At 48.8% G+C, this 26229-nt stretch overlaps 1 protein-coding gene across 1 annotated transcript in view; it reads left to right on the forward strand.

The window, feature by feature from the left end:
* ABCA4 (ATP binding cassette subfamily A member 4) overlaps positions 1-26229 on the forward strand; it is a 203725-nt gene that overhangs the window by 14110 nt on the left and 163386 nt on the right. The window contains exons 5-11 of the mRNA XM_036445578.1: positions 4284-4411; positions 8543-8740; positions 19626-19715; positions 22247-22487; positions 23515-23654; positions 24309-24425; positions 25072-25266. Of these exons, the coding sequence (XP_036301471.1) occupies positions 4284-4411; positions 8543-8740; positions 19626-19715; positions 22247-22487; positions 23515-23654; positions 24309-24425; positions 25072-25266 (1109 nt within the window). The remainder of the gene's footprint in view (positions 1-4283; positions 4412-8542; positions 8741-19625; positions 19716-22246; positions 22488-23514; positions 23655-24308; positions 24426-25071; positions 25267-26229) is intronic.

A 26229-nucleotide genomic window follows, 5' to 3' on the forward strand; every position in this document is an offset into this window, starting at 1 on the left:
TGTGGGGAGGAGAGCTTCCTGGAGTCAGGAACAGTGAGGTGAGAGGGTGGAGGAGCGCCTTCTCCTGCGTCTCTCCTTCCAGGGGAAAGCAGCCCAACCCTAGTAGCCACTCTGACATCTCTTCTTAAAGCACAAGTGGGTGCTGTGTAGTTGTGTCTTCAGGAGACTCGGCTGCAGCTGGCCAGAGGGACTGGGCATGACGACGGCCTGGGCTCCAGCTGGAACCATCCCAGAAAGGGGGAAATGAGTGGTGGGGAAGGAGCGAGGCCTGCCAGGACCCAGGGGTCACTGCAGTCCAGGGGAGGAGGAAAGGCTGCTGACGGGGAAGAGTGATGGGAGTAAGGCTTGGAGCCAGTGAAGGAAGCAGTTTGGGTCTGGGAGATGTCTGCTCCTAGGATGGGGTGGGAGCGATGACTCTCAGGATGACCTTAGAGGATGACAGGGATGAGGAAGGGGGCTGCTAAAGGGACTGCTGGGCCAGGTGAACAGCCCTTACTCAGGATCCCAAGCCAGAAAGGTGACGATAGTGCAGATCAGCCTGGAGCCTCGCTGTGCAGCTCAGTCAACATTCAGCAGATGTTTGGTGAGCACCACTGAGCCAGGCGCTGTGTGAGTCCCTGGGAGTGTCAGACTGGGTGCCGGCCCCCTTCCAGGGCAGAAGTGGAAGGACTGAGTGAACAACCACTCTCTCCCTCATGTAGAGGGTGAGCAGGTGGCTCAGGGGCATCCGGAGGGGTGAGCTCTGTAAGGAGAGGCTGATGTGCTCCCATCGGCCACCTTCTCCCTTCACTCCCCATTGGAGCAATAGAGGACAAGGGTCTGTTCCGATGGGAGTATTTCATTGCTTTAAGATTACTTCATTACATTCTCATGCCTTCCAAAAGACTGAAGTGTATACTTTATGTAGTAAAACCAAGTTCAAGCCCTCTGTCTTTTGCTGCTTTGGTTAGAATTACTGAACCGGAGCTGGAAGGACTGAGCATTTAGTCCCATGAGCACAGTCAGCATTTTAATAGTAAGTGGAAAGGGTGGAGACACCAAGCAGAAGGCTTTTTATTTCTAAGGTTAAACAGCACAAGAGACAGTGGCTGTCCCCCTACCCTCCAACCCCCCAACCCTCCAACCCCCAAACCCCCAATCCCCATCCTCACCCCCTGAGTGACTGTCTGCCTTGTTCGCCAGAAGATATTTCAATCCGGGGTTTGATCTTCGCATGGAGTCTGGCTGGGAGGAAGTACAAAGGAAGTCATTTCTAACCTCAATTTCTCTGTGGTTTTGCAGCGTGTGGAGAAGAACCCAAATGCCTAGTTCCTAACCCCAAAGCAGGATGAGTTTAGCCTTGGCACAGGGTTCCTTCCGCAGGCCTCGGCTTCCTTCCGGGGAAAATCCCTAACTGCCAGCAGCTTCGGAGGTCGGGGGAGACCAGGTCAGGGAAGGCCAGCCACGGCTCCCCAAAGAGTTTTGGGGCTGGGAACAGAGACGCTGCAGAAAACCAACCTTAGTTGTCAGGAGAGGGGACAGGGGACGACCCCCAGGTAGCGTTTGGGGCACTCTCTGAAGGAATCCCAGGCTGAGGACTGAGGTTCACGGTCACACTGCACTCTCAGATCTCTCCCAGGCACCTGGCATCGCTCCGGGCGAACACCGAATGTGCAGCCCAAAGCCGTGCCCAGGTCAGCCTCTGAAGGCGAGGTGGCGGCTGCCGGGCGTGTGCTTTGCCAGGCAGCTCCCAGTCACCTGGGAAAGAATGCTGATGTTGACCAGGCGGGTTTCCCTCCCAGCAAACCTGCGGTGCAGCATTCTCGCTGGGGGAGGATTGATGGCTCAAGACAGCCGTGAAGCCCCCTCCCCGTCGCCCCCAAGGAAGCTCTGCGGCCTCTCAATCATCTTGAAACACCTTCTTCCCATGCGCCCCAAGCATTCTCCCACTCCAGCTCCCCTCAGCTCCCAGGGCCTCCGCGGCCCCTCCCCCACTTCTGATCTTCCCAGGGGAAGAAAACAAGAAGAACCACATTTTAAGCTAAATTTATTTTTCTTTCCTCAGGCCCCCAGCTCACATTTCTCCCTCGAGAGTCTAGTGAAACCTCTGTCTGGTATCAGCCACCTCTTACATTTTGGGCCCCACGCTTTCCCCACAGGGCGGCCCCCACCCCTCCCCAGGTGTGCGAACCCAGAATGCTCCCGCCACTTCCCTCTGGGGCCACAGCAGCCCGTCTCCTGGGCGGGGTCCTGGGAGACACTGGGGCAAATCTCTCCCATCTCCCTCTCCCCAGCACCGTGTTTGTACGAAAGGTCAGGTGAATGAGTTAAAGAATAACAAAGAGACAAACAGTCAAATGGGGTCGTGACTTTGGGGTCAAGACAACAGTCTTTATTGGGTGCTCATGCCATTCCATTTACGAGGCTCTGAGTCCATGTCGGGCTCTGGTGCTGGGTCACCCAGAGTGGCTTCAGGCTTACATCTGTGTGCCCAGCATTGCTATGTGGAATGAGGGGTATTAATGAAAGTGGAGTCCATAGCCCCCCACTTGCAGGAGGTGTGTGTGTGTGTGTGTGTGTGTGTGTGTGTGTGTGTGTGAACACTGTGAATAAAGAAGTGATTGGGAAAAGAACAACTGAGCTGTTCCCCAGGGAAGGAAGAGGGAGCAGGAGCTGAGTTTGGAAGATGAGACAGGACTTATCCAAAAGGAGAGAAGGCAAGAATCTAATAGGACAGCCTCTCTCAGAGCCCTCCTCCTTCCCTACCTCCCTCCTCCCTGTGCCAGGTTCCCCTAAGGCAGCGGGTGGCAATACTGAGCCACCCAGAGGCACAGCTCTAAAGGGCGCCCACCTGGAAGAGAGAGAGTGGAGTGCGCGGTGGGGCCTCAGGATGGGTGGCCCTGCCCCAGCTGCAGGGCTAGGCCTGTGGCTGACCCATCCCCTTTCAAGGAGAAATGAGCAGCGACGTCAGGACCAGACAGTGCACTGGCAGCGTCACTGCCTGAAAACGGAAGGGATGGCTGGCCTCTGGGTGAGGGAGGAATTTAGGGAGGGAGGAGATCGGCTCTGGAAGGAGCTTTGATGATTAAATCTCCTTAAAGAAGAACTAAGCGATAAGCAGTCAGGCAGGCTCTGGAGAAGTTGAAATGTAGAGATAGGCCTTTTTCACGCAACCCAAATGCTTTTCCTTCATGTTGAAATGGTTTCATAAGTAACCTTCTCCGGCCAGCGAATCATGAACTGTCACAGTGGCCAGCTTGAGGCTGAGAGTTGGCCCCGGAAGCAGGCAGAGGAGGTGGGCACCCTGGGTGTGACTCCCCGGGAGGGGTGAGAATACGATGGATGCAATCAGAATAGTATTAACCGGGTGCCCTCTGTTTTCAGGCCTGAGAGCCAAGCACTTTTTCCATTCCTCGTCTCTGGTCACACACCCACAACCATCCTGAGAGGTAGATGTGGGAAGTAGAGATGCACAGTGGTTTTCAGTCACCTGCCCCAAGGTCACCTAAGCTGCAAGGAGTCTTTTATGCCTCCCATAAAGAAATGTCTGCTTCTAGCAGGTTTTGAATGAAGCTAGAAAGAATGTGACTGGGAATTCGAGGGCATGAAATTGCAAGCCCAGACAGCAGGCCATCCTCTCTTTTCCACTTGAGACTTTTCTTGACCAAAAACAGCCCTATCTTTCTTAGTCCATGGCAATACCATCAGCGTAGAGCCTTAACTGACACTGAGCCTTAACGAAGACACAGAGAAGGATCCTCTGCCCCAGGACAGCTGCAGTGTGGACAGAGCATGGGTATCCCCCAGTCCTAGACCAGCAATTCTCCCCCTTAGCACGACTGGCATTTTGGACCAGATAGTCCTTTGTTTTTTGGGGGAAGAGGGTTTGTCCTGTGCATTGTGGGATGTGTAGCAGCATCTCTGCTCTCTACCCACCAGCACTCCCCAGGGATGGCAACCGGACATGTCTCCAGAGGGTGCCAAATATCCCCAGGGAGACAAAATTCCCGGATCCAGCTCCTTACTGATCCGGTTGAGACCCGCTGTCCCAGACCAGCCCCACACGGGACCCTGAGCTCTCGTGGTCCAGCCTTCATGCCTTCTCACTAAATGTTGCCCAGCTGCTTCCGGAGTAATCTCTGTGACTGTGTTGGGTGAGAGCTGGCTGGCAGGAGCCCTGACCTCCGGGCGCCCCCGGGGACCCAAGAACAGAGTGAAAAATGTTTCCAGTGAATTCTAGGTGTTTTCTCTTGTTTGACCCACCCGCCCTTCAGCACCCTGATCTGTCTCTCCTCCGTCCGCAGGAAGAGGAATACGCATCCGGGATATCCTGAGAGATGAAGAAACGCTGACACGCTTTCTCGTGAGAAACATCGGCCTGCCCGACGCAGCCGTCCACCTTCTGGTCAGCTCCCAGGTCCGGCCCGAGCAGGTTGGTTCACGTCCGCGGCCAGTGGTTCCCGGAAGGGAGGGCTGAGCACGCGTCTGAGAAAGGCAAGGAACACCGCGGCTTTTTTTGTTTGTTTGTTTTTCTTCCTTCTTGCTTCCACATTCAGAATCCATCCTTCATGCCCCAGGTTCAGAAAAACGCCTGGGAGTTACTCAGCCGACGCTCGCTCCCCTCCTGGGATTCAGAGACGGGACAAATCCTGGCAGCACACCTCAGAGGTTTATGACCACATGGCTCAACCTCCTCCTCTTCTAGTTGAGGAAACAGGCGTATTCCCGGATTCATTAAACATTTAGAGACAGGTTAGGTATAGAGCACCATGGGAACAATATGGGCAAACCCCTAACTCCGGGAGCTTCCTGTGGGGGCCACAGGTGATGGTGAAGTCAGCAGGTGAGGTGGGTGCCGTGGGACAATCGCAGGGTCAGGAGTTAGGGTGGGGCTGCGGGACTGGGGGGCTGGGACAGTGCTAAATGAGGTGGCCAGGGAGGTCCCTCCAGAGGAGGAGAGACAGATCAGGGTGCTGACCGAATAGAAGGCTGCCATGGAAAGAACTGTGAGGAGAGTGCGGAGTAACTCCCGAGTCACAGAGCCTGGTAGGTCAGGCAGCATGCAGAGCGGACCTGTGTCCCACACCATTTCTTCTCCTTCTCCGACCAGGCAAACTTCTTCCTCTCCCCACCTTGCATAATCTGTTTTAATTCCTCCACCTCATTCCCCCCAAATTTTCTCCAGGTCCAGGCTCCCTCATATTTATTCAGAGCATTCTGCCACTGACACCTGACTTTCACATCTGTTAGCTGTGAGCTCTTCACTGGAATCCTGAGATGGGGGTGGGTGGGGGGGGGAGCGGGGGGCGGGGAAATGAGGCGGCTGGCTGCTGAGTGATTTGCAGGAGGCTGTAGAGCTAGAAATTGCAGTGGCAACCAGGCTTTCTCATCCCTAACCCAGTCTTCCTCACACCCCAGCTCAGCGGTGTTGAGAGTCCCAGACCAGCAGCATCCCCAAGGCCTGGGAGCTTATTGGCAATGCAAACTCTCAGGCCCTACCGCGGACCAACATGCAAGCTGTTCTTTAGCCAGCCCTCCAGGCCATTCGGCAGGCTCAGGGGTGAGACCACTGCTTCAGTTTGGGGCCTATGGCTCCTGGCCCAGCATCCTGGGTGTGGCTCCTGGCGAGGCCCTGGGAGCCAGGCCTGGCTGTGCTGCTCGGCTATCCCTCCCCCTCCCTCCCTCCCACCCGAGGGCGTGGGGGCGGCAGCAGGGATTGGTCATTTTCCCCTCTGCTTCTCTTCAGCTCATAAAACTCCAGTCCTGGAAATGCCTGTGATGACTTCCAGTTGGTAATAAAAGGGAGGTGAGATAAGGGCAGGAATTTAGGGGAAATTTCTTTCCAGTTCCTCACTGTGTGACGTGTAGATCCTGAGCTGCTGGGCGGTTGGCATCAGGGCTGAGGCCTCTCCTTTGGGGCGGAGGGTCCCGGCCACCAGGCTGTGGCCTTACTTAGTGTGGCTGGCTCTGACCAGCAAACCCCAGAGCTTACGAGGGAGCCCAGAGCCCCCACACTTGCAGAGGCCACTCAGGGAGACCCAGCTCCCTCTGCGCCCCGTGCCTACCCTGCTTCCCAGCCTGGGTGCTGTGGTGCCTGCTCCTCATCTCGGCCTCTGTCCAGCTCTGCGACTCCTTAGCAGCACCGCCCCCTCGTCCCTCCCTCCACAAGGGCGTGTCCTTTCTCTGGGCTGCCAGTGCGGTAGCCACAGGCCACTGGTGGCAGGTGGGCACTCGAAATAGAGCTGAATTTCAAATGTTGTTTAGCTTTAGCTATTTTAAACTTACATAGCCACATGTGGTCTGCTGCCCTCTAATTAATCATCCTCATCAAACATGGGATTTTGTTCTTTACCTCAGGACTGGCTGCCCCTCCTGTCCTTTCTGCCTGGGGCCTGCGCACTGCCCGGGCGGGAATCACATCACCCCCTCTCTCCACTAGGGAGTTCCCGGACGAGGAGGAGAGTGGTACAGATCTCTGGTCTGGCCCTCGGCCCAGCCCCAGCCTGTACTCTCCTAGACTTGCTTCAAGGCCCAGCTCAAATGCTTCCTCTTCAGAGAGATTGTTCATAAATCCTCCTCTCTTTGCACTGCCTCCTCCCTCTTCCCCACTCGATAGAGAGCTAACAGCAAATGGTTCAGCACAAGCTGCAGGTTCAAATCTCAACAAGGCCACACAGTTAGCTGTGTGACCTCCAGCAAGTTAGCTAATGGCTCTGTGCCTCTGTTTCCTCATTTGTAAAATGGAGACCATACAAGTGCCCACCATATGTGGCTGTTGTGGGAGCTGAGAGAAGGAATGTATGTAAAACCCTTAGCACAGTGCCTGGAGCATCGGGAACACTCAGTAAGTCTGGCTATTTTTACTACCTATTCTCAATGCTCCCCCTTCTGTGAGCTCCTGGGAAAGCAGAAAACTCACCTTGTCTTCTCTGCATCTCCAGAAACTAGTGTAGGATGGGAACTCAGTGAGCGAGCGCTGGATGAATGAGGTACTGAGTGACGGGAGCAGGGAGCTTTAGGTGTGTCCCAGATTTCCCATCAGCCTGCTGTGTAACCTTCGCACATCCCCTAGCCCCTTCTCCATCCCTTTTCTCCCCTAGAATATTAGATGTTTGGACAAAATGAGCTCATTGGTTCCCTCCACCTCAGAATGTTTTATACTCTGGGATTAGGATTGGGGGAATTTGTCCGGGGGAGGGGAGTAAAGAAGTCAAATGTAGGCAACAGGAAGGCTCTGCTGGAATCCATATGCAGTGACAGTCCCCCGAGGTCCACAGAGTCCACACCAATCAGCAACATCCGAGACCAGTTCCTCATTTAGGGATCGGGCTTCCTTCCATCTGTGGTCTGGACAGTCCAGGCAGGGGGCGGCAGAGCCTGGCTTCTCTGCTCTCCAGCCCAGAGGACCGGGTAGCCCATTGGAAGCCCGGGGAAGGCTGCAGAGACCAGGGAAGCTCAGGAACCTGTTGGCGGTGCTCAGGAGCCTGTCCCCTGCTGGGAGCCCAGGACTCTTGGGCCCAGTTTCTGTGCTGGCTGGCCGGGGTCCCTGACAGGGCGGAGGCCTCCGTAGCCGCTGGAGACAATCGTGGGGATCATGCTTCAATAGTCGCTGTCTATGAGCTCCACAGGAGCTGGGCATGTGCCCTGTGCAGGGGGTAGGGTCGTCAGATAAAATACAAGCTGTGCAGTGTCATTTGAATTTCAGATTAAGCCACAAATAATGTTTAGCAAAAGTATGTGTCATTTGGATTCTGTTTGGGACATACTGTACTAAAAGTTGTTCATTGTTGATCTGAAATTCAAATCTAATTGGGCATTCAGTATGTTTATTGGTTAAGTCTGGTGAGAAAAGAGGGAGGAGGTTGGTCATTTGCCAGCCACTCCCCACCTGAGCTTCAGGGAGAGGGTCCTGATGGGATCTAAGCATTGGTGGACTAAGAAGGGATCGCTCAAATTGTAAATGTCTCAATGATCGATGAGGCGTGGGAGTGTATTAGTTTCCTGTTGCTGCTCTAACAAATCACCATACATGCAATGGCTTTAAAACAATATAAATGTATTATTTTACGGTTCTAGAAGTGTGAAAGTTAAGGTGTTGGCAGGGCTGCACTCCTTTCCAGGGGAAGGAGAGGGAAGTCTAGAGGGAAATCCAGTTTCCAGTTTCCAGAGGCTGCCCCTGTCCACACCCCTTGGCTGGTGCCCTCCCTCTATCTCCAAGGCCAGTAGTGACCAGCCACATCTTTCTCGCATTGCCTTACCCTGACATTGTCTCTGCTGCCTCCCTCCTCCACATTTAAGAGACCCCGGTGATGACATTGGGTTCCACCCAGATAATCCAAAAATAAAGCCAGCTGATGAGCCACTGTAATTTCATTTGCAATCTTAATCTCCCTCACACACCCCCTGCCTCCCCTCCCCCCCCCCCCCCCCCCCCCCCCCCCCCCGCCCGCCCGCCATGCAACACAATGCAGTCGCAGGTTCTGTGGGAGAGGACGTGGACATCTCCCGGGGGCGTGCTCTCCTACCACTGGCGGTCCTCCAAGGGTGCTTCTCCTCCCTGCAGTTTGCTCACGGAGTCCCCGGCCTGGTGCTGAAGGACATCGCCTGCAGCGAGGCCCTCCTGGAGCGCTTCCTCATCTTCAGCCAGCGCCGAGGGGCGCAGACCGCGCGCGGGGCCCTGTGCGCCCTCTCCCAGGGCACCCTCCAGTGGATGGAGGATGCTCTGTACGCCAACGTGGACCTCTTCAAACTCTTCCATGTGGTAAGGGAGGTGTTTAGCTTCTTGCTCTGGGGAGGTAATTCCTGGGGCAGCAGGGCCTGGTGGCAGGCCATTGGGAACCGTGCACGAGCCTGATATTCAAGATATTATAATTCTTGAGGAAGGCTCAAAGGCCCAGGCTTCTGGGAGTCACCATGGGGTATGTGATGGTGGCAAGTCTGAGTCCGCCCCTAAAGTGGGGCACATCTCCCACCTTTAGCAGCGTGGAAAGGAGAAGGGACTCCCTGCCCTACCATTTTCTAGCGAGGTGGTCATGAGCAAGATAGCTGACTTTTCCTGCCTGCATCACTCAGCTATAAAGCAGATATAATACTTCATAAAGTACAAGGAAATCTAAATGAAAAAATATTTGCAGAGCACTTAATACATTTCGATAAATGAGAGCATCACGCTCCCTGCTGTGAGTCTGCTCTAGTCCCCAAAGGTTGCTGCTTCTGGGAAAAAGAAAATGACAGAGAAAGTTGCATAGTTTCAAAAGCTTAGAAAGCCCTGACCTGGCTAACCCTGTGTTCCGGAACTGCACCCAGACACACTTCTTGGGAACTGATAACATCTCCTCTTTTGCCAGAAGGGTAAGATGAGAGGGACTTACAAAAAGGCGGCACAGGGCAGCAGTTCTCACACTTCAGAATGTGTGCCCATCGTCAGGGAGGCTGGTAAAGGAAGCAAGTACCAACTGTCCACTCCCGGAGACTGGTTCAGGAGACCTGGGCCCGGCTCAGAATCTGCCCTATTTCTTTAAGAACTCGCTGTAGGCCACCCTTTAAGAAACATTCAAAATTAGAATCCTTCAGAGAAAGGAACATATGTAATGTTTCTAGCGTTGAATTGTGGTGTGGGTGTGTGTGTGTGTGTGTGTGTGTAAATGCGCGTGCCTACATTTTAATTTCTGGAACTGTGTTGTGAGGAGTGCCAGTCACTGAGAGCTTGGTAGAGAAATTAATGTTTTTTGCCTTTTTATGGTTGCTCTCTCAAGTTCCAGAAAACCCACTCTCAGAGTTTCTTAAAAAGCAAGATCAAGGCTTTTATAAATGAAATAAAATAAAACAGGACCACACAGTTTCTGGCAGAGTTCACACTTCATTCCTCTCAAAGTGTGACTCTTTCAGAATATTACAACCTCCCGGCTCCTCCGGGCCGGCCTCCGGTCTGGGAAGAGGGGCCGGGAGCTGTGGGGGCTTCCCCCACTGAGAACCGGGGCCGCCAACAGGCCTCCTCACACTGCAGGCAGAATAAAGAGCCCTGTGCTTTAAACTTTTCTGTCCACAGTTTGTTTGCTGAATCAGACAGAAGAGTCAGGCAACAGCAATCCCTTATTCTAGACAGCAAACACCAGCACAGCCAGGAGACAGCACCTGTGTTTTGCCGAGCAACTGAGGTTCTCTGGCACTGAGGACCGTGCCATCCTCTGGTCACTAAGAAAGGGCCAGGGTCTCGCGTTTCTTTTTGAAGGACCTTGGCTGCTGATGTAGGTAAATGTGCCTTTCGGGCACGACCAGCAGTTCTTGGGGGGTGGAGTGGGGGGGGGGGGGCAGTTTTAGAAGTAGCAGGGTATAGGGGACCTGAGCAAATGTCATTAGGACGGGACCCAAACTCAGGCCACTGCTTCACAATACTTTGTATCAGACAAGAAAGACCTGAAAGTCTGTCCTTACATGCTGCTTTGGCAAGTGCTAGAGTTCCCAAACAAGAGGAGAACTTTGGCTGATCGCCCCCACTGACCTGTGCGGGGTCCTGCACGCTTGCTCACTGCCTGTGTACATGTGCCCAGGCAGTCACACCGGAACTGGGCCCCTGCGGGTGCCAGGCATGTGCCGAGGCCAAGGCTCCGAGGGTGCCCCTCCCGCCCTCACCGAACTCTCTGTCAGCCTCAAACCTGCAGGCAGGCCAGGCCACAGAGCACAGCTCAGACATGCCAATGCCAGGAACAGTGGGCCCTAGAGCAGCGGTGCCCAGCCAGGCTGCACACTGAATCACCTGAGGAGCTTTTAAAAACTACGATAGTGCCCTGGCCTGTTTGGCTCAGTGGATAAAGCTTCAGCCTGTGGACTGAAAGTTTCTAGGTTTGAATCTGGTCAAGGACACATGCTCAGGTTTCTGGCTCAATCCCCAGTAGGGGGCATGCAGGAGGCAGCCAATCAATGATTCTCTCATCATTGATGTTTCTATCTCTCTCTCCCTTTCCTTTCTTCTCTGAAATCAATAAAAATATATTAAACAAATTAACAAACAAACAAAAAACTATCATTGCCCAGCCCCCACTCCCTGAAATTCCAATTCAGTTGAAACTTCAGTATTTTTCAAAACTCCCCAGATCATTCCAAAGTCCAACCAGGGTTGAGAATTACTGACCTAAAACACAGGAGTTTGACTTAGTCTCGATTTCTGTAGAGCAGGGGTGGCCCGTGTAAGGCCCAAGAAATCATTTGGTCTGTTCCACCAAGGCATTAGGGGGGATTTAATTAAATGTTTGACCAAAGATAGCAGGCTGCTTTTAAGCTGATAATTTTGTGTGGCCTGTGAATGATGTTATAAATATCCAAATGCCCTCGGCAGAAAGGTTCCCCACCCCTGCTGTAGAGCAAGCATAATACTCACAGTACCCTGAATGCTCTAAGGCAGTGGTCGGCAAACTCATTAGTCAACAGAGCCAAATATCAGCAGTACGACGACTGAAATTTCTTTTGAGAGCCAAATGTTTTACACTTAAACCTCTCCTAACGCCTCTTCTTCAAAAACAGACTCGCCCAGGCCGTGGTATTTTGTGGAAGAGCCACACTCAAGGGGCCAAAGAGACGCACGTGGCTCACGAGCCACAGTTTGCCAACCACGGCTCTAAGGCTTTCAAGCACTTTCATTTGATCAGGCATAGACCAAGGAGCTGTGGAGACACATCCTCTCTGCTGCTATCTTTACAAAGCCTCTGAGCAGCCAGAGGCTGCCTCAGGACAACGAATGGGAGACGGGCCTGGAGGACTCCCCCACCCGCCATCTCCTGCTCCGGCTTATCTCTCTGGGGAAAGACAAGACCAAGACAGGACACCTGGATCCCAAGCAAAGAGGACCAACACCTTGTCTGTGCTTTTCCGTTTGACAACTGGACAGATTGGCTAAATTAAACAGAAATTGCTAACAAGAAAACCTAAAAGCAATTGCAGGCATTAAGATAGGATTTTTGCTGTTATTGCTCCTATACCCCCTCTAACAGTGCTTTTAGAGAAACAAGCCTGAGGGGGGCACGGAAAAGCTCAGACAGACCCTCAGAGAGGGGCAGCTCCAAGGGGGGGACGAGCTGTTATTGCAGCTGGCTGGCCGGCAGCCATGCTGAGCTGCAGCGAGGGGCAGGCTGAGCCTCTGTTCTCTGGGGCTGTTCCTCACATGCACCGAGCCAGTGTACAAATACGGCTTTATGAAATGCCAAGTCGGTGCTTATTAACAAAGAAAGAGGGACAATCCCAGCAAACCACTGTGACCGTACCTGCCCCTGCTGTGCAAGGAGCTGGGTGTGTGTGTGGGGGGGGGGGGGGGGTCGGGGGCAGGGGAGGGAGTGCAACCTCCAGCCCCTGGAACCTGGGGGAGCTGAGCGAATTGGAGGGGCTTTGGGGGTTAGCACCAACCGGGCCAGCTGTGTTTTTCCTCAGCCCCTTGGAGTCAGAAGTGAGTGTTGTCATCTTCAAATAATTCAAGGGCAGGACCATGGCCTTACTCCACCCGCCCGTCCCCATACAGACACTTTTGCACACTTGAGCGCAAGCACACGCTCGAGCACGTGCACACGTCGGACGCCCAGAGCCAGGTGGGCTGGGGAACAAGCAGGCAGCCAGGTGGAGGGCTTTTCTCCGGGGAGATTTATCCCCTCTAGGTTTCACCTCAATTGAGAGCTTGAAAGAGCTTGTCTTCACGTGTGGTCTTTCCGGCTCACCGCCACCAGCTTGAAACCCGGCACGGCCATGCAGACCTGGGCCCGCAGTACCTGAAAGGTTTCACACCTCATAAAAAATGATGTGTCAGTTTCGGGTGAGGGGTTGGGATGTTTCCCATCCGATTTGGCCTGAGGTAAGCATGCCCCTCCTCCTCCTCCTCCTCCTCCCTCTAGATCCTTCCTGTTTTCTCTCTGACTCTGGTGCACAGCTTTGAAATCTTGCTGAGAAGCAAATCTGTCCCTCTGCTCTGATGTTTATTTGTGGGAGTCCGGCAGGGGAACCGAGGCGGGTGCCAAGACCTGCCACACTGCTGGGAAATGGTTTCCCTCCCTTCCCCCTCTCATGGATGTTGATAGAGGAAATCTACCCCACCCCCACCCCACCCCCCGCCAGCATTTTCCCTCCAGTGTGGCATGATTCAGCTTTCTTTCCTTCCCCTCAGCTATTACTCTGTCACGCTTTCTTATTTTTCTGACTTCGTTTTACCTGTGTCTCTTTGACTATGAGGTGACTGAACATTGCGTTCAGGGAAAGAAAAAACCCAGTGGTGGGGGTCCAGACTCCCTGCTTCTTTCAATGTCCTGCTTTGTTCCTGGCTCTGATCCCTAAATTCCTGAATCGTGGGGGAGAAGTGTGGGTGGATTGCCTGCTGCCCCGTGTGAGCTGGCCATGGTTTCTGCTCTCTGTGATCATCCATTGCGGTTTGCTAAATTTTAACTATGCCTTCCCATTGTCGGATGATGCTTCCACATTGACATTCTCTGGAAAAGCCCCACATCTCCAGGATTTTACAGTGAGGTCTCATTAATGACTTAACTTCATGTTTTCCTCTGCCTTCTGATTTCTGGGTCTTTGGACTGTCAGCTTTCTCCCACTTCTGTGTAAGGGTTTAGGGAGGGAAGAAGAGAGAGGAGAGATGCCCAGTGCCAGCAGCATGGTGTGAGGGGTGAGCAGCAGGGCTGTTAGGCAAAAACAAAGCAAAATCAGAAAATGGGCTTTTTGAAAATTGTTATGCCATAGCAAGTATATGTGACTGACAGTGTTAGCATTTGTTTCTGTCTGTATCTACAAAATTGTGTCTGTTATAATAAAAATATCCACTGGGTCCACAGAGTTCAATAAAGAAGAAGTAAAACGCAATAGGGGAGAAGAACATTAACGTACGTTAAATGTACATTAGGCCTGCAGGCACGAATGTCATTGGCTGATCTGATTTCTTTTAGGCTCTAGGCATACAGTAGTAGGTCAGGGCTTAGTGTCATGATTGATCAGATGTTGTTTTTATGAATTTAAAAAGAAAAAAAAATACTGCTCTAACTGGTTTGGCTCAGTGGATAGAGCGTTGGCCTGCGGACGGAGAGGTCCCAGGTTCGATTCTGGTCAAAGGCATGTGCCTTGGTTGCGAGCACATCCCCAGTGGAGGTGTGCAGAAGGCAGCTGATTGATGTTTCTCTCTCATCGATGTTTCTAGCTCTCTATTCCTCTCCCTTCCTCTCTGTAAAAAAAATCAATAAAATACTTTTTTTTAAGAAAAGAAAAAGAAAAAAATACTAAGAGGTCAAAACTGAAGTCATTCAGGACACAAGCAGGCCCTAGGCCTTTAGTTTAATGGGTCCTGGGGTCCTGGCCTTAAATCAGGAGACATAGGTTGAGCATGGATGTGTCAGGCATCAGTTTCTCTCCAGGGTAAACCAGTTTGAAGAAAGATTTGGCCTCATGTCCCTTATCTCTGCAGAACTGCAGTTCTTAACCTTTTGTATAGATTAGGGCTACCTTTGAAAATCTGACAATAGCCCTAAACCTTTTCCCTAGGGAAATACAGAACAGACACAGGGGTTGGGGGCTCATGGGACCTCTGAAGCCAGACACTAGCTTAAGAGTTTTGGGTAATAAAATTTCTTTCCTGCCTACCATTAATATATGTCCTCTTTCTAAAGGGTTTCAATATAATCACGGATTCTTCCATAATTTATGTGCGATCAGCTTCTCCCTGGAACATGGGGCACGGTGATGAGAGGACCAGAAAGTGGGCATCCACTGGCACATGGAGAGCTAGCTCCTGGTGGCCAGGAGCCTGGGTCCTGGCTCTGGGTTGGCCCTAACTGGCTGTCACATCTCAGCCTCCCCATTTGTAAGATGGAGGTAGCAAGGCCTGTGTAATATATTTCATGGAATGGTAGTGACATGCACATTAGAGAAGAGATGGACAAGCGATTTGAAACAAAAAGCATTTTGCTTTCACCAAAGCAAGAATACAGCCTCTTTGCAAGGCTCCCCTGTCCCCCCTTCACTGTCCCATTTGCAGACACGTCCTCCCCAAACATTTAGATGCATTTTCCTTCTTCAGACCCCTCCAACTGGCAAGAAATCTCTCTGACAGAGTGACCTTTTGACTGCCCTGAGATTCCAAGCTCAGTTTTGCTTTCATCAACCACAAATACCGGGACTGAAGTCACAATGGAGAGAAAAAGGCTGAGTTTCTGTTGAGCCAGAGAGCCCCATAACTTGTCTGTTCACATACCCCAGAGCCCACCCTCTCTTCAGACGCGTTGTCCCCTCCAGTCCTGGGAGACAGCACGTCTCTGTGACCTCTCCCTTTACAGACAGTCCGGCATTCCTCCCGCCCCCACCTCCGAGTGACTTAGTCTGAATTCTCCACTCATGACGCATTTCCTGGTGCTCGGGGTGTCCCCTCTGGTTGCCCCCTCACCACTGAAGCCAGCTTCCTCTCTTTTCATCTGATGCTTAACAACTGACAGGTTGCAACAAACATGCTTTAAAATCCACATTCTCCTGGTTGCCTAGCAACAACTTCCCTCCCGGATAAATCTGGATTTCCTGTAGCAGCAGCCCAGGGGGCCACACTCCCGTCCGTCCGTCCACTTCTTTCTGGGTGCTTTTGAGACTACAGCTCTCCCTTCACTTCAGAGCCTTCCACCGGCTCCCACAGGCCATGTTACCCCTTTAAGACACTTTTAACCTGTAGCTACCCTTGTGTTATGCAGATCCTCAACTTAAAAACCAACACTGTTTTCCAGGTGGCCTTCTTTGAATCGGGGAGAGTAAAACAAAAATTTCAACTCATAAAATGTTTCTTCTGTGTGCTGGCAACATGGCATCTGCTTAATTAACCCACTGGATCCAAAGCATCAGCAAATTCTGCTCAAACAAGATTATTTTTAGTAGCTAATATGCTTTATTCTGCCTTCATGAAAAAAAAATCACACAGTCCCAAAGGACAGGCATGTTTCTTGTCCCTTGAGAACCCAAACCAAAATCTCAGGTAACCAGAATCTTCTTGGCTTCTGGGTAGGGCCTTGTATCCATTTCTTAGGTATGTGATGATCAAGACCCAAGGTCCCCTCAGACCAACCAAAGCTGATGGGAGATGGTAGAGACATAACTTTTTCCAACGCTCTTTTTATATCTCCAGCCTCAGGAGGTCTAACCAGACCACAAACTTGGGTTGGCAGTGCTGAGCCCCATGGTGACATGGAAGTGTTACTTGTTATTTTGGAAATTAAGAGACTTGTTTGGCATAGGAAGCAGTGGGGTGTGTGTGTGTGTGTGTGTGTGTGTGTGTGTGTGTGTGTGAGAGGGAGAGAGGGAGAGAGAGAGAGAGAGAGAGATACTTATCATTCAGTATATGACCTTTTTTCTAGAGATGTTTTCTCATTTCCACTCAAACAAACTTATATTCTCTTCTGGTTCTTCTGGCAGAAACAATCCATGAGAGTTTTAATAGATAATGGGGGAACCAAAAGAAAAGGAGAGTCCTGGGAAAGTCACTTTACACTTTATGGCAACATCATTCAGACACTTGGTGACAAGGTTTATGTGGAAGGCTGCGGGGAGGGCAGGGGGAGCCCAGGCACTGGTCTGAGATGTCAGTGCATCCAAAACAAAGGTATGAGTACAAGACTCCATTCTTTATCGGACCCACTAGAAAGAGTTAGGGAAAAAATTGCAGATATAGTAGCAGGCACACAGCTCAGGAAATATTTGATTAATAAATATTATTAAATTATTAACAAGAATTGCAAAAAGAGTGTTAATAGGATATAGTAAAAATGCATCTCAAGCTGTTGTTCCTCGGCACATTCCTGGTCCTGCTCTTTCTTATCTGACCATCTCTCTAGTCACTCTCTCTAGCTGACTCTCCTCACTGTTCCTCCCTCCACCAGGAATTCCTGGCCCTCCCCTTCCATGTACAAACACTGCCCTCCTTGTCACTATTGTCAACTGATCTTCCAAACATCAACTCAAGTGTCACCTTCCCTGTCCCCAAGTGGAATTGACCTCATTCCCTTCCTGTAAGTCACCAGCATACCTGCAGAGACATGCAGCCTAGAACCTCACTAGATTCTCTCTTTTGTATTTGATTATAGTTAACTTACTCATTAATATAACACATATTTTTGAGCATCTGTTATATAGCATCTTTTGAAGGTATAAAACAAAATAAAGCCTATTCTGTGCTTAACGGCTTTACAGCGTAGTGGACAGATACATTAAAAATAATTGCAAACAGCCCTAGCTGGTTTGGCTCAACCGCTAGAGCGCCAGCCTGCGCACTGAAAGGTCCCAGGTTTGATTCCGGCCAAGGGCACATGCCTGGGTTTCAGGCTTAATCCTTAGCAGGGGCATGCAGGAGGCAGCCGATTGGTGATTCTCTCTCATCATTGATGTTTCTCTTTCCCTCTCCCTTCTTCTCTAAAATCAATAAAATACACTGAAGAAATAATTGCAAACCAATATAAAAGTGATATGAATGAACTGAGAATCCTAGGAGCAGCTAGGAGGATCACCTAACCTAGGGGTGTCGAACTCAATCAGAGAAGGGGCCAAAATCTAAAATCCAGCCTAAATCGCGGGCCGAATGGTTTACTGAACAGTCATAAACTGTCATTGTGATGGAAACGCAGCGGAGTGCAGTGATGACAACGAGGTGCGGACCAAATTGCAAGGCCTGGCGGGACGGATTTGGTCCTCGGGCCTTGTGTTTCACACATGTGACCTAACCCATGGGAAGAGACGGCAGGAGAGCATGATAGAAAGAGAAAGAAGGCCTTTTGGGAAGTGAGGGGACTGCCCTAGGGGCAGCATGAGGATTGGCATTTTATCTGTTTCTCAGGAGAACCCTGACTAATGCACTGCCCTAAATGAGCAAGCATATCATTTTGTGGCGTATCCTGTTTATACACAATTATAGTTGGTCTGCTTGTTGCTATAATAAGAGCATTTATTTATCATATTGCATGTATATAGGATATGGTTCTTTTCTACGTGGAGCTTAGCATCTAATAAGAGAGGCAGATGACAAATAAATGGCAGAATAATTACCAGTGGTGAGTAGCTCAAGGAAGGAAAGAAGCAAGTGCCCTGTAAGAGCAGAACAGCCAGGTGAGCAAAGGAGCACAGAGAAAAGACTGTCATCTGAGCCCCCATGGGAACAGCTGTCTTTTACACAAATAGACTTTCATTTCAGAAGTTAAGAGAAGAATAGACAGGACTTGGTGATAACTTGCCAGTGGTAAACATTTTTTACCTGTTCATTTGTCTCTGCCTACCTATTCTTCTCAACCCCACCCCCCTATGGGAAAAACAGGAATTAAAGTGCTTTCCCAGCATGCAGTGAAGCTATTTGCAAGGAATTTCAAATAAGTCCTGGCAAGACCAGTGCCTAGCCCAGTGTTCAGGTTAAAGAGAAAAGCTGCTTTCCAGGGTATGTTTCGATGATGGCTTTGTTCCTCCTATGTCTGGAACATCCCTCTCCTGCCTGCTGTGTAGCTGTCGTGCATAACCAAGCCTTTCATTTTAGAGTTAGAAAATAGACCTCAAATGCTCCATGAGTGGCCCTACATCTATCTTTCAGCTCCAGGGTGAGAGAGTGCAGCCTTGCACCTGTAGCGGGAGAAAGGGGTATAGGATGTGTCACTAGAAACAGGGGCAAAGCTGGTCAAAGCCCAGCTCCACCTGCATCTTTGCCTTCCCACAGCTGGATCCATCCACCCACCATTTAGGGGAACCGCACTGGCAAGTAAGAAACTGAGGTTGTGGCTTGTGGTCACAAGTATTTGAATCAGAATTATATGTCGAGCTGGTTAAAATGCAGATCCCCTCCAGGCCTAGTCAAAATGCACACTTGCATTTGAGAACCACTGTCTTAAAACTTAGAACTCAGTCCTGAAAAACAGAGGATCAGTGACTCAAGCAGGTTTGAAGCTCTGAAGAATGAAGTCATTCATTCAGGACTTGAGCTTAGTTTCCGGAAAACAAGGTGTTTGCGAAAGGCTCTGGGACTCAGAACCAGCAAGCGGAGGTCCCTGTTCCCCACCCTGTGAAAATGCAGGAGCCACTCTGTGCTGTGGCCCAGGCCTGGAGTCACCAAGACTCCGCTCTCACCGGACAGTCTACACCGGAACCTCTTTATCTCTCAAGCTGCAGCTTGAGGGAAAGGTGATGTCACTGGCCGAGTCTTTTACATAAGAAAATGGTGTTGAACAGAGGAAGCCACACCACCTGCCTAAAGGGACACAAAGGGAACAGAGATGTGAACAATGAGGAGGAAGCCTGGGAGTGTATACAAAGCCCGAGGGGGACAGGTGGGCGCTGTGCAGGCAGCCTTCCCTCACGCTCTGTTTTCCTTTCTTCAGGAGTCTTGTTTGGTGTCGCTAAACCAGCAATCTGGCTCACTGGGTGTATTTCATGTCACCAGGAAAGTATTGGTGATTGACTAGCTCAGCAGAGTGACTTGGAATAAGAGCCTCTGATTTTCTCAATTAGATACAAGAACTTTGTTTCTGAAAGCAATCTTGCAGAAAAGGTCTTGTGATCAGAAAGAAGGGAGGAAATGTTTTTCAAGCAAACGGAGATCAGATAGCGCCAGTGTGAATGTATAACCACATATATATTTTAACAAATATTTTCCCCATCCATTACAGCTTCCTACACTCCTAGACAGCAGTTCCCAAGGTATCAATCTCAGGTCTTGGGGAAGAATATTATCTGATATGTCACCAAGAATTCAAGAGGTAAGTAGCCCAATGACAGTTAATTATCATTTAACTTCTTTATCTTTCCACAAATTTACCACACTTATGTCAGACAATTTAATTGTACCTCAAACCTGTTCATAGAGAAATACACTTTATCTTTCCTTCTAGCAATTTCAGAGCACCTGTTTATATTCTAAATTATCTGCGCTCCAGAGGTGGAGGCAAAAAAAAAAAAAAAAGGGAGCCATCTTTCTGATTTCTCACCTAGGAAGACATGAGACCTTGTCTGGCATGGCAGAGTATCGGTGCACTCACAGTGGAATCTAAGGGTTACTGGCACTGAAGTGGTCCACTATTCTCTCTCTCTCTCTCTCTCTCTCTCTCTCTCTCTCTCTCTCTCTCTCTCTCTTTATAAAGTTCTCTCTTTAAAAAAAAAATATATATATATATTTTCTTGATTTTGTACAGATAGGAAGGGAGAGAGATAGAGAGTTAGAAACATCGATGAGAGAGAGTCATCAATCAGCTGCCTCTTGCACACCCCCTACTGGGGATATGCCCGCAACCAAGGTACATGCCCTTGACTGGAATCGAACCCGGGACCCTTCAGTCCCCAAGCCAACACTCTATCCATTGAGCCAAACCGGTTTCGGCTTGAGCCAAACTGGTTTCGGCTCCACTATTCTCTTATATTCTTGAAATACCAGTACACACAAATCTATACCGTAATGGTAGTAGCACATATTTATAGCCTTAACAGGGCTAAGTGTCTGACATATATTGACTCATTTGAACACAATGAAAGTATAATTGACTTTTGGTGTGTTATTGTGAAAGATGGTGCACATTTTAATTAACATCTGGTTGCACAAGCCTTTCCCCAAATAGAAACTGATCTTCCACTCAATTGATAAGAAGTGCTGGGGGCATAATGATGAACAGATATGGTCACTGCCCTTGTGAAACAGACAGCCTAACGGGGAAGAGCAATGTAAAACAATTGCTTTCGATTTGATGAGTATCCCGAGGGAGGCAAAAAATGAAACACAATTTTCCTGGAACTTTTTCCCTCCTCCACTATTCTCAGCTGGGAAACTGCATGGTTGAAATCCATTTGCATAAAGCTAAGCTCAACTGAGGCAGAGCCCATTGTACTGATGGCCACCTGCTGCACTGGGAGTCTCTGTTTAACATTCTTTTATTTATAAGCATTTTAAAAATTCATATCAGCATAATAAGGTTAGAGTTGTTTGAGAATGTAAAAAAATTCCAAAGCATATCAACACTCTTAACTCTCTGTGGGAGTTCCAGAAAGTTTCTTGCCTGTCTAGATAACAAGCCTGAGCATTGATGAGCAGGGTGGAAGCAGATGGCCCCATTTACGGTATATTAACTGATATGAAACCATTTGACCCTGAAACAGCCCCTTCATCCCTTGAGTGCTTGGATTAAATGAGCAGCATAATAATAACCTCTTACAAGACTGTCATAAGGCTTACTGTTGTTGAAGCAATTTGCGATCCTAACTTTATTATTGAAGCTTAGACTGTGATTATAGGATGACTCACTGTGTGGATTTGACATGGCACTCAGTAGTTACAGAGGGCAAGTGTTGGCATGTGGTCAAAGAGAGGGGATGGCAAGTAAACATCACTTATTGCAAGAGGGAAACTGTTTTCAGTCTCACCTGATTGAATCCTAATGGTTTTTTAAATTCCCAAGTGCCTTTGAAAGTGGGCAATAAGGGAGAAATAAAAGCGTTGTTTTTATTTTGTATTTTTTTTCTTAAAGCAAAGTCAGATGGCTTTGTGGGAGCTGAGACTCTGACAACTCTGGGAGCCCTCAATCTAGTTCTGAGCACTGCAGACCTATCTTCAAAAGATGAGGCCAGAGAGCACCAAATGGAGAAGAGACCCAACAGTCTCTTCTTAGTTGGGTACAGAATTAAAAAGGGTTGTGTTATCTTTTTACAAAGTGTTTTTCCAAGCATGGAGATTTCACCTGTTCTATATTTGCTTGAATCTTAAAACACACACAGACACACACACACAGAAACCACAAACCACACATTTCATGAAAACAAAAGAGTTCACATTTAATAAAAATCAAGCTAATAAGAACACAGTTTTCTAATTATAAGACACTAAATTCTAAACTATTTGGCCAAAGAAATTTGCTCTGACCTTGCCTTTCTAGACAGAGCTTCTCCTCCATCAAATCTTCCCCAGTAACCCCTTGTTGGTGGAATTATAGACTCCAATAACTGACTTCCAGAGAAGTATTCTCTACACTTCCTCAAAGACACATGTCCAAGGAATTCAAGTAAAGGGGACTAGAAGAGAGAAGTGATATTACAATGTGCTAGGGTTTACTCTTTGATGTTCTTTAAGGCTTATCTTAGTTTCTTCCTGAGTCCCTGAGTGGATGGCAGTAGTGGTAAAGATGGCTGAGAATATGGATGCTTTCTTTTAAATGTGGAGGTCTCCCCAATACTTTGGAACTTGACTGCACAGTAGGTCATGACTCTGACTGCCTTAAAATAACCTGAAGCCTTTGCCTTGCTCCAGTTCATCCATCGGCCGAGTGTCCAAGACTTGCTGTGGGTGACCAGACCCCTCATGCAGACTGGTGGTCCAGAGACCTTCACACAACTGACTGGTGTCCTGTCTGACCTCTTGTGTGGCTACCCAGAGGGAGGAGGCTCTCAGGTGTTCTCCTTCAACTGGTATGAAGACAATAACTATAAGGCCTTCCTGGGGATTGATGCCAAGAGGAAAGATCCTATCTATTCTTATGACAAAAGAACAAGTAAGTTTTCTGAGTCCTGTGTATAATCGGGCTGTGATGTCAGTTAAGCTGATGGTTTGACACTTTCAGGTGCAACCAGTCCTGGGGTTGACTTCCTTGGTCTTATGGAGGGTCCTTGGGCAAAGAGCTTCTCCTCCTAGAAAAAAATATTTCCCCTTATAGGAAGGTGGTGTGCATAAAGAGTTCTGGATGTGAGCCGTGGAAAAAACTGAGACCCACTTGGAAAGGGAACAGAGAGGACATTCCCCACTGATCTGATTGAACTAGGGTTACATTCTAGAGGAAGAGAAGAAAGATAAATGAGGAGGCAGCCAGAGCTGCAAGCCAAGCTCAGGTCATAAGGGCCCTGGCAAATAAACACGGCTGTGGGATGTTTTTATAAACACAATGCACTGAAAACCTGTGTGTCTGGTACCGAATTATGTTCTCAATGGCAAGTCCCTGGCAAGTCCACTTTCCCACCTTTCAGTATTATTTTTGGCTCATATGGGGTAAAGGATAGTGGCGGGGGGAGGTAAGAAATGCAACTAGGTAACCCTCTAGTTAAACATTAAAGAGGCAGCGAGGCACACACCTACAGTCAGTGGGACCTACAATAGCCACACAAAACCAAGAAGTTGAGCAGCTATTATAATTGAAGGAAAATCATTGCTACTAAAGCTGAGATTCTAGGGGGAAGCCTTGTGTGGCCTCTCAGTCCCTTTTGTCTGAGAAGAGCTTCTGTTCCTTGCAATAATCACAAGCAGCTTTCTCAGCCTCCTTCTTCTAAAGCAGAAGAAACCACAGGGCAGGCCCCGTCTTTTGTCTTTTGTTTCCCTGATGAGGCCCTTTTCGAGATGAATTGTGGCATTTTGTTACTTACTAATGATGAGCTTGGTATTGGTGGGGTACAGTATATTAATTTAGGTTATTTGTCAAATCATCCAGCATAGAGTAAATAAGACACGTGATTTTGCACACACTAATGACTGTGTTTAGTCCTGAGCAATGGGAGTTTCTATAAAATCTGTCCCTTCTCTCCTGGCAGCGACCTTTTGTAATGCATTGATCCAGAGCTTGGAGTCCAACCCTCTATCCAAAATAGCTTGGAGGGCAGCAAAGCCTCTGCTGATGGGAAAAATCCTCTTTACTCCGGATTCCCCTGCAGCACGCAGGATACTGAAGAACGTAAGGACCCATTTAGCCTGTCCCTTCTGCCTAGGACCACTCAGAAGAATGAGAGAGGGAGAGAGGAAGGGAGAGGGAAAGGTGGGAGAGAGGGAGAGAAAGAAAAAGAGAGATATACTATGCTCTTCTGGTAGTGAGGCTTCTGTTTGTTTTTTGCTAAGTAGACTCTTGAGTCCTGCCTGCCTCCCATCACCAAAATGCTTTGTGCCAGAACCCCTGCCTGGGCCCTCCTCTCTTTGTCCTAACTATAATGAGTTTCTCTTTCCCAGTGCCTGAACTATTTCTCTAATTTTCTGAATCCCGGCTACCTGAAATAAAGACAGGGAGGAAGAGCAATTGCTCACAGGGAGTCCAAATCTAGCTTTAATTAGGTTCGGAGATAATAACATCATCAACATTACATGTACCTCTGGGATATCAAGAAATTAGATTCTGTCAGTCTGGGAAGCTGGGAAATAGCAGATTATGCTGGAAAATATCAGTAGACTGAGAAAATTAAGACATGCCCTTGAAAAAGCCTTTGGTTATATCTTTCCTGCTCGTGTCACAAACATTGAGGGTTGGTGACACAAGCAGGAAAGGTATAACCAAAGGTTCTCTCTCACTTTTTTCCTCTCTCTGTTCTTGTGTCTGCCCATCTCTGTCTGGTTTTAGGCCAACTCGACTTTTGAAGAGCTGGAGCGCATTAGGAAGTTGGTCAAAGCCTGGGAAGAAGTGGGGCCCCAGATCTGGTACTTCTTTGACAAGAGCACACAGATGACCATGATCAGGGTATGGATGACAGGGGGAAGGGAGAAGAAGGGCTGAGAAAGTTCCACCTGTTTCCTTTCCTCAGTAAAGGGTTAATCACTATTGGAGTTTGATTAGAAAACAAAACAAAAACAAACAAACAAAAAAACAAGCAGGGCCCAAAGGAACTAGTCCTAGAAGCTGTCACCAAGTGGAGTCACTTACTTTGGGTGGAAATATATTTCTTCAATTCTGGGCAAATGTAAATATTGCCACAAGAGCAGTGGCTTCCCGAGGTTTTTCATTTTTATAAATTCATTTGAGGGCCTCAGATTCAAAAGCCAGCTCTATAACTGCAAAGATAGTTCTGATATCCAGTTTTGCAGAGCAAGGATAATTAAGAGAATAAAAAGTTTCATAAGAAAAAGAAAATTTCCTATATAATATTTCCCTTGCCTTTCTGCCCCCGGCCCAACATACACACCCCCCCTATAGTATAGAGACTTGTGTATCTGGGGGAAATGAGATATAGATAAGTATGCCTTATGATGGAAGAAAACCCACTAGTTTTTAAGGGAGCCTTAGAGTCTCTATTCCTATTCATTAAAAATTGGAAATGGCCCAAAAACAAGACCAAAAGATCCTATGGACTTTTCTAAATGCAGTGACTGTATTGCTTCTTCTCAAGGACACCCTGGCAAACCCAACAGTGAAAGGCTTTTTGAAAAGGCAGTTTGGTGAAGAAATTACTGCTGAAGCTGTGCTGAGCTTCCTCTACAGGGGTCCGCGAGAGAATCGAGCTGATGACATGGCCAACTTCGACTGGAGAGACATATTTAACATCACTGATCGTGCCCTATACCTGGCTAATCAATACCTGGAGGTAAGGGGCAGTAAGTCACCTAAGAGCCACACTGGGCCTCTTAATGACAGCCCTGTGGATGAGCCCAGAGATATCTCAGCAAGTCAAGTGGTCTTGGGTTTCAGATCTCATTTTCCCCAAAAGAAATAAAACCCCCCAAAGCCCCCAAACAGAGATGAGACCTGTTCTCTAACAGCTTATCCACACTTAAAGCAGTTCCCTCTTCACATCCTCTGCCTCAACGGCTCCCTGACTCCTCCTTTCTTGCAGCCCCTGAGTGTCTATATCTGTCCTCAACCCTCTCCTGTCTGCCATTGCTTCAGTGACCGTCACTGGCAAGTGTCTACCAAACCTCAAGTCTGAGGTCCCACTGCTTGCTGGACACTCTCACCCTAGGCGTTGCTGGCTCATTAGAGTCAACATGTCCCAAAACAAATTTATGTTCTCCTGTGCTGATTACTGTCCTCAGCATTTTTCCAAATTCTCAAGCTAGAGATTTTAGTGTCCTCCTTCCTTATCATTCTTTTCCCATTCCCTAAAACAGCTATGACTTACTGAGTGTTACTTTGTACCAAGGCCTAGGTTCATTGCTTTTACATATGTAAACCAAAATTAATTCTAGATTGTAATAAAGAATTTTTAAAAAGCATTTATTTGGGTAAAAAGAGTTGCAATCCAGGAAACGTAGATCAGGTAGCAGTCTAAATTGTGTTCGGTGGAGACATAGGGGAGGCTGTCTTGTCCAATAAAAGTTCCCAATTAGGTCCCTTTTATGTAAATTGGCCTGAGTCACACAGTTCAGCATTGTGTGCCCTGACTGGTCACTATGAAGCAGTTTTGATTGGACAGCACAGGTTTTAGTCCATTGGTAGAAAGATGAAACCAGAAATTTCCTTATAATAGTTGACTTAGATGTCTTAAAGGGCAGGGCATAGTATGGGAAGCTGAGGATTCAGTATGATGTCCTTCCCAGTCTATAGAGTA

This window comes from Pipistrellus kuhlii, unplaced genomic scaffold, assembly GCF_014108245.1.
Source record: "Pipistrellus kuhlii isolate mPipKuh1 unplaced genomic scaffold, mPipKuh1.p scaffold_m20_p_2, whole genome shotgun sequence".
NCBI classification, from domain to species: domain Eukaryota; kingdom Metazoa; phylum Chordata; class Mammalia; order Chiroptera; family Vespertilionidae; genus Pipistrellus; species Pipistrellus kuhlii.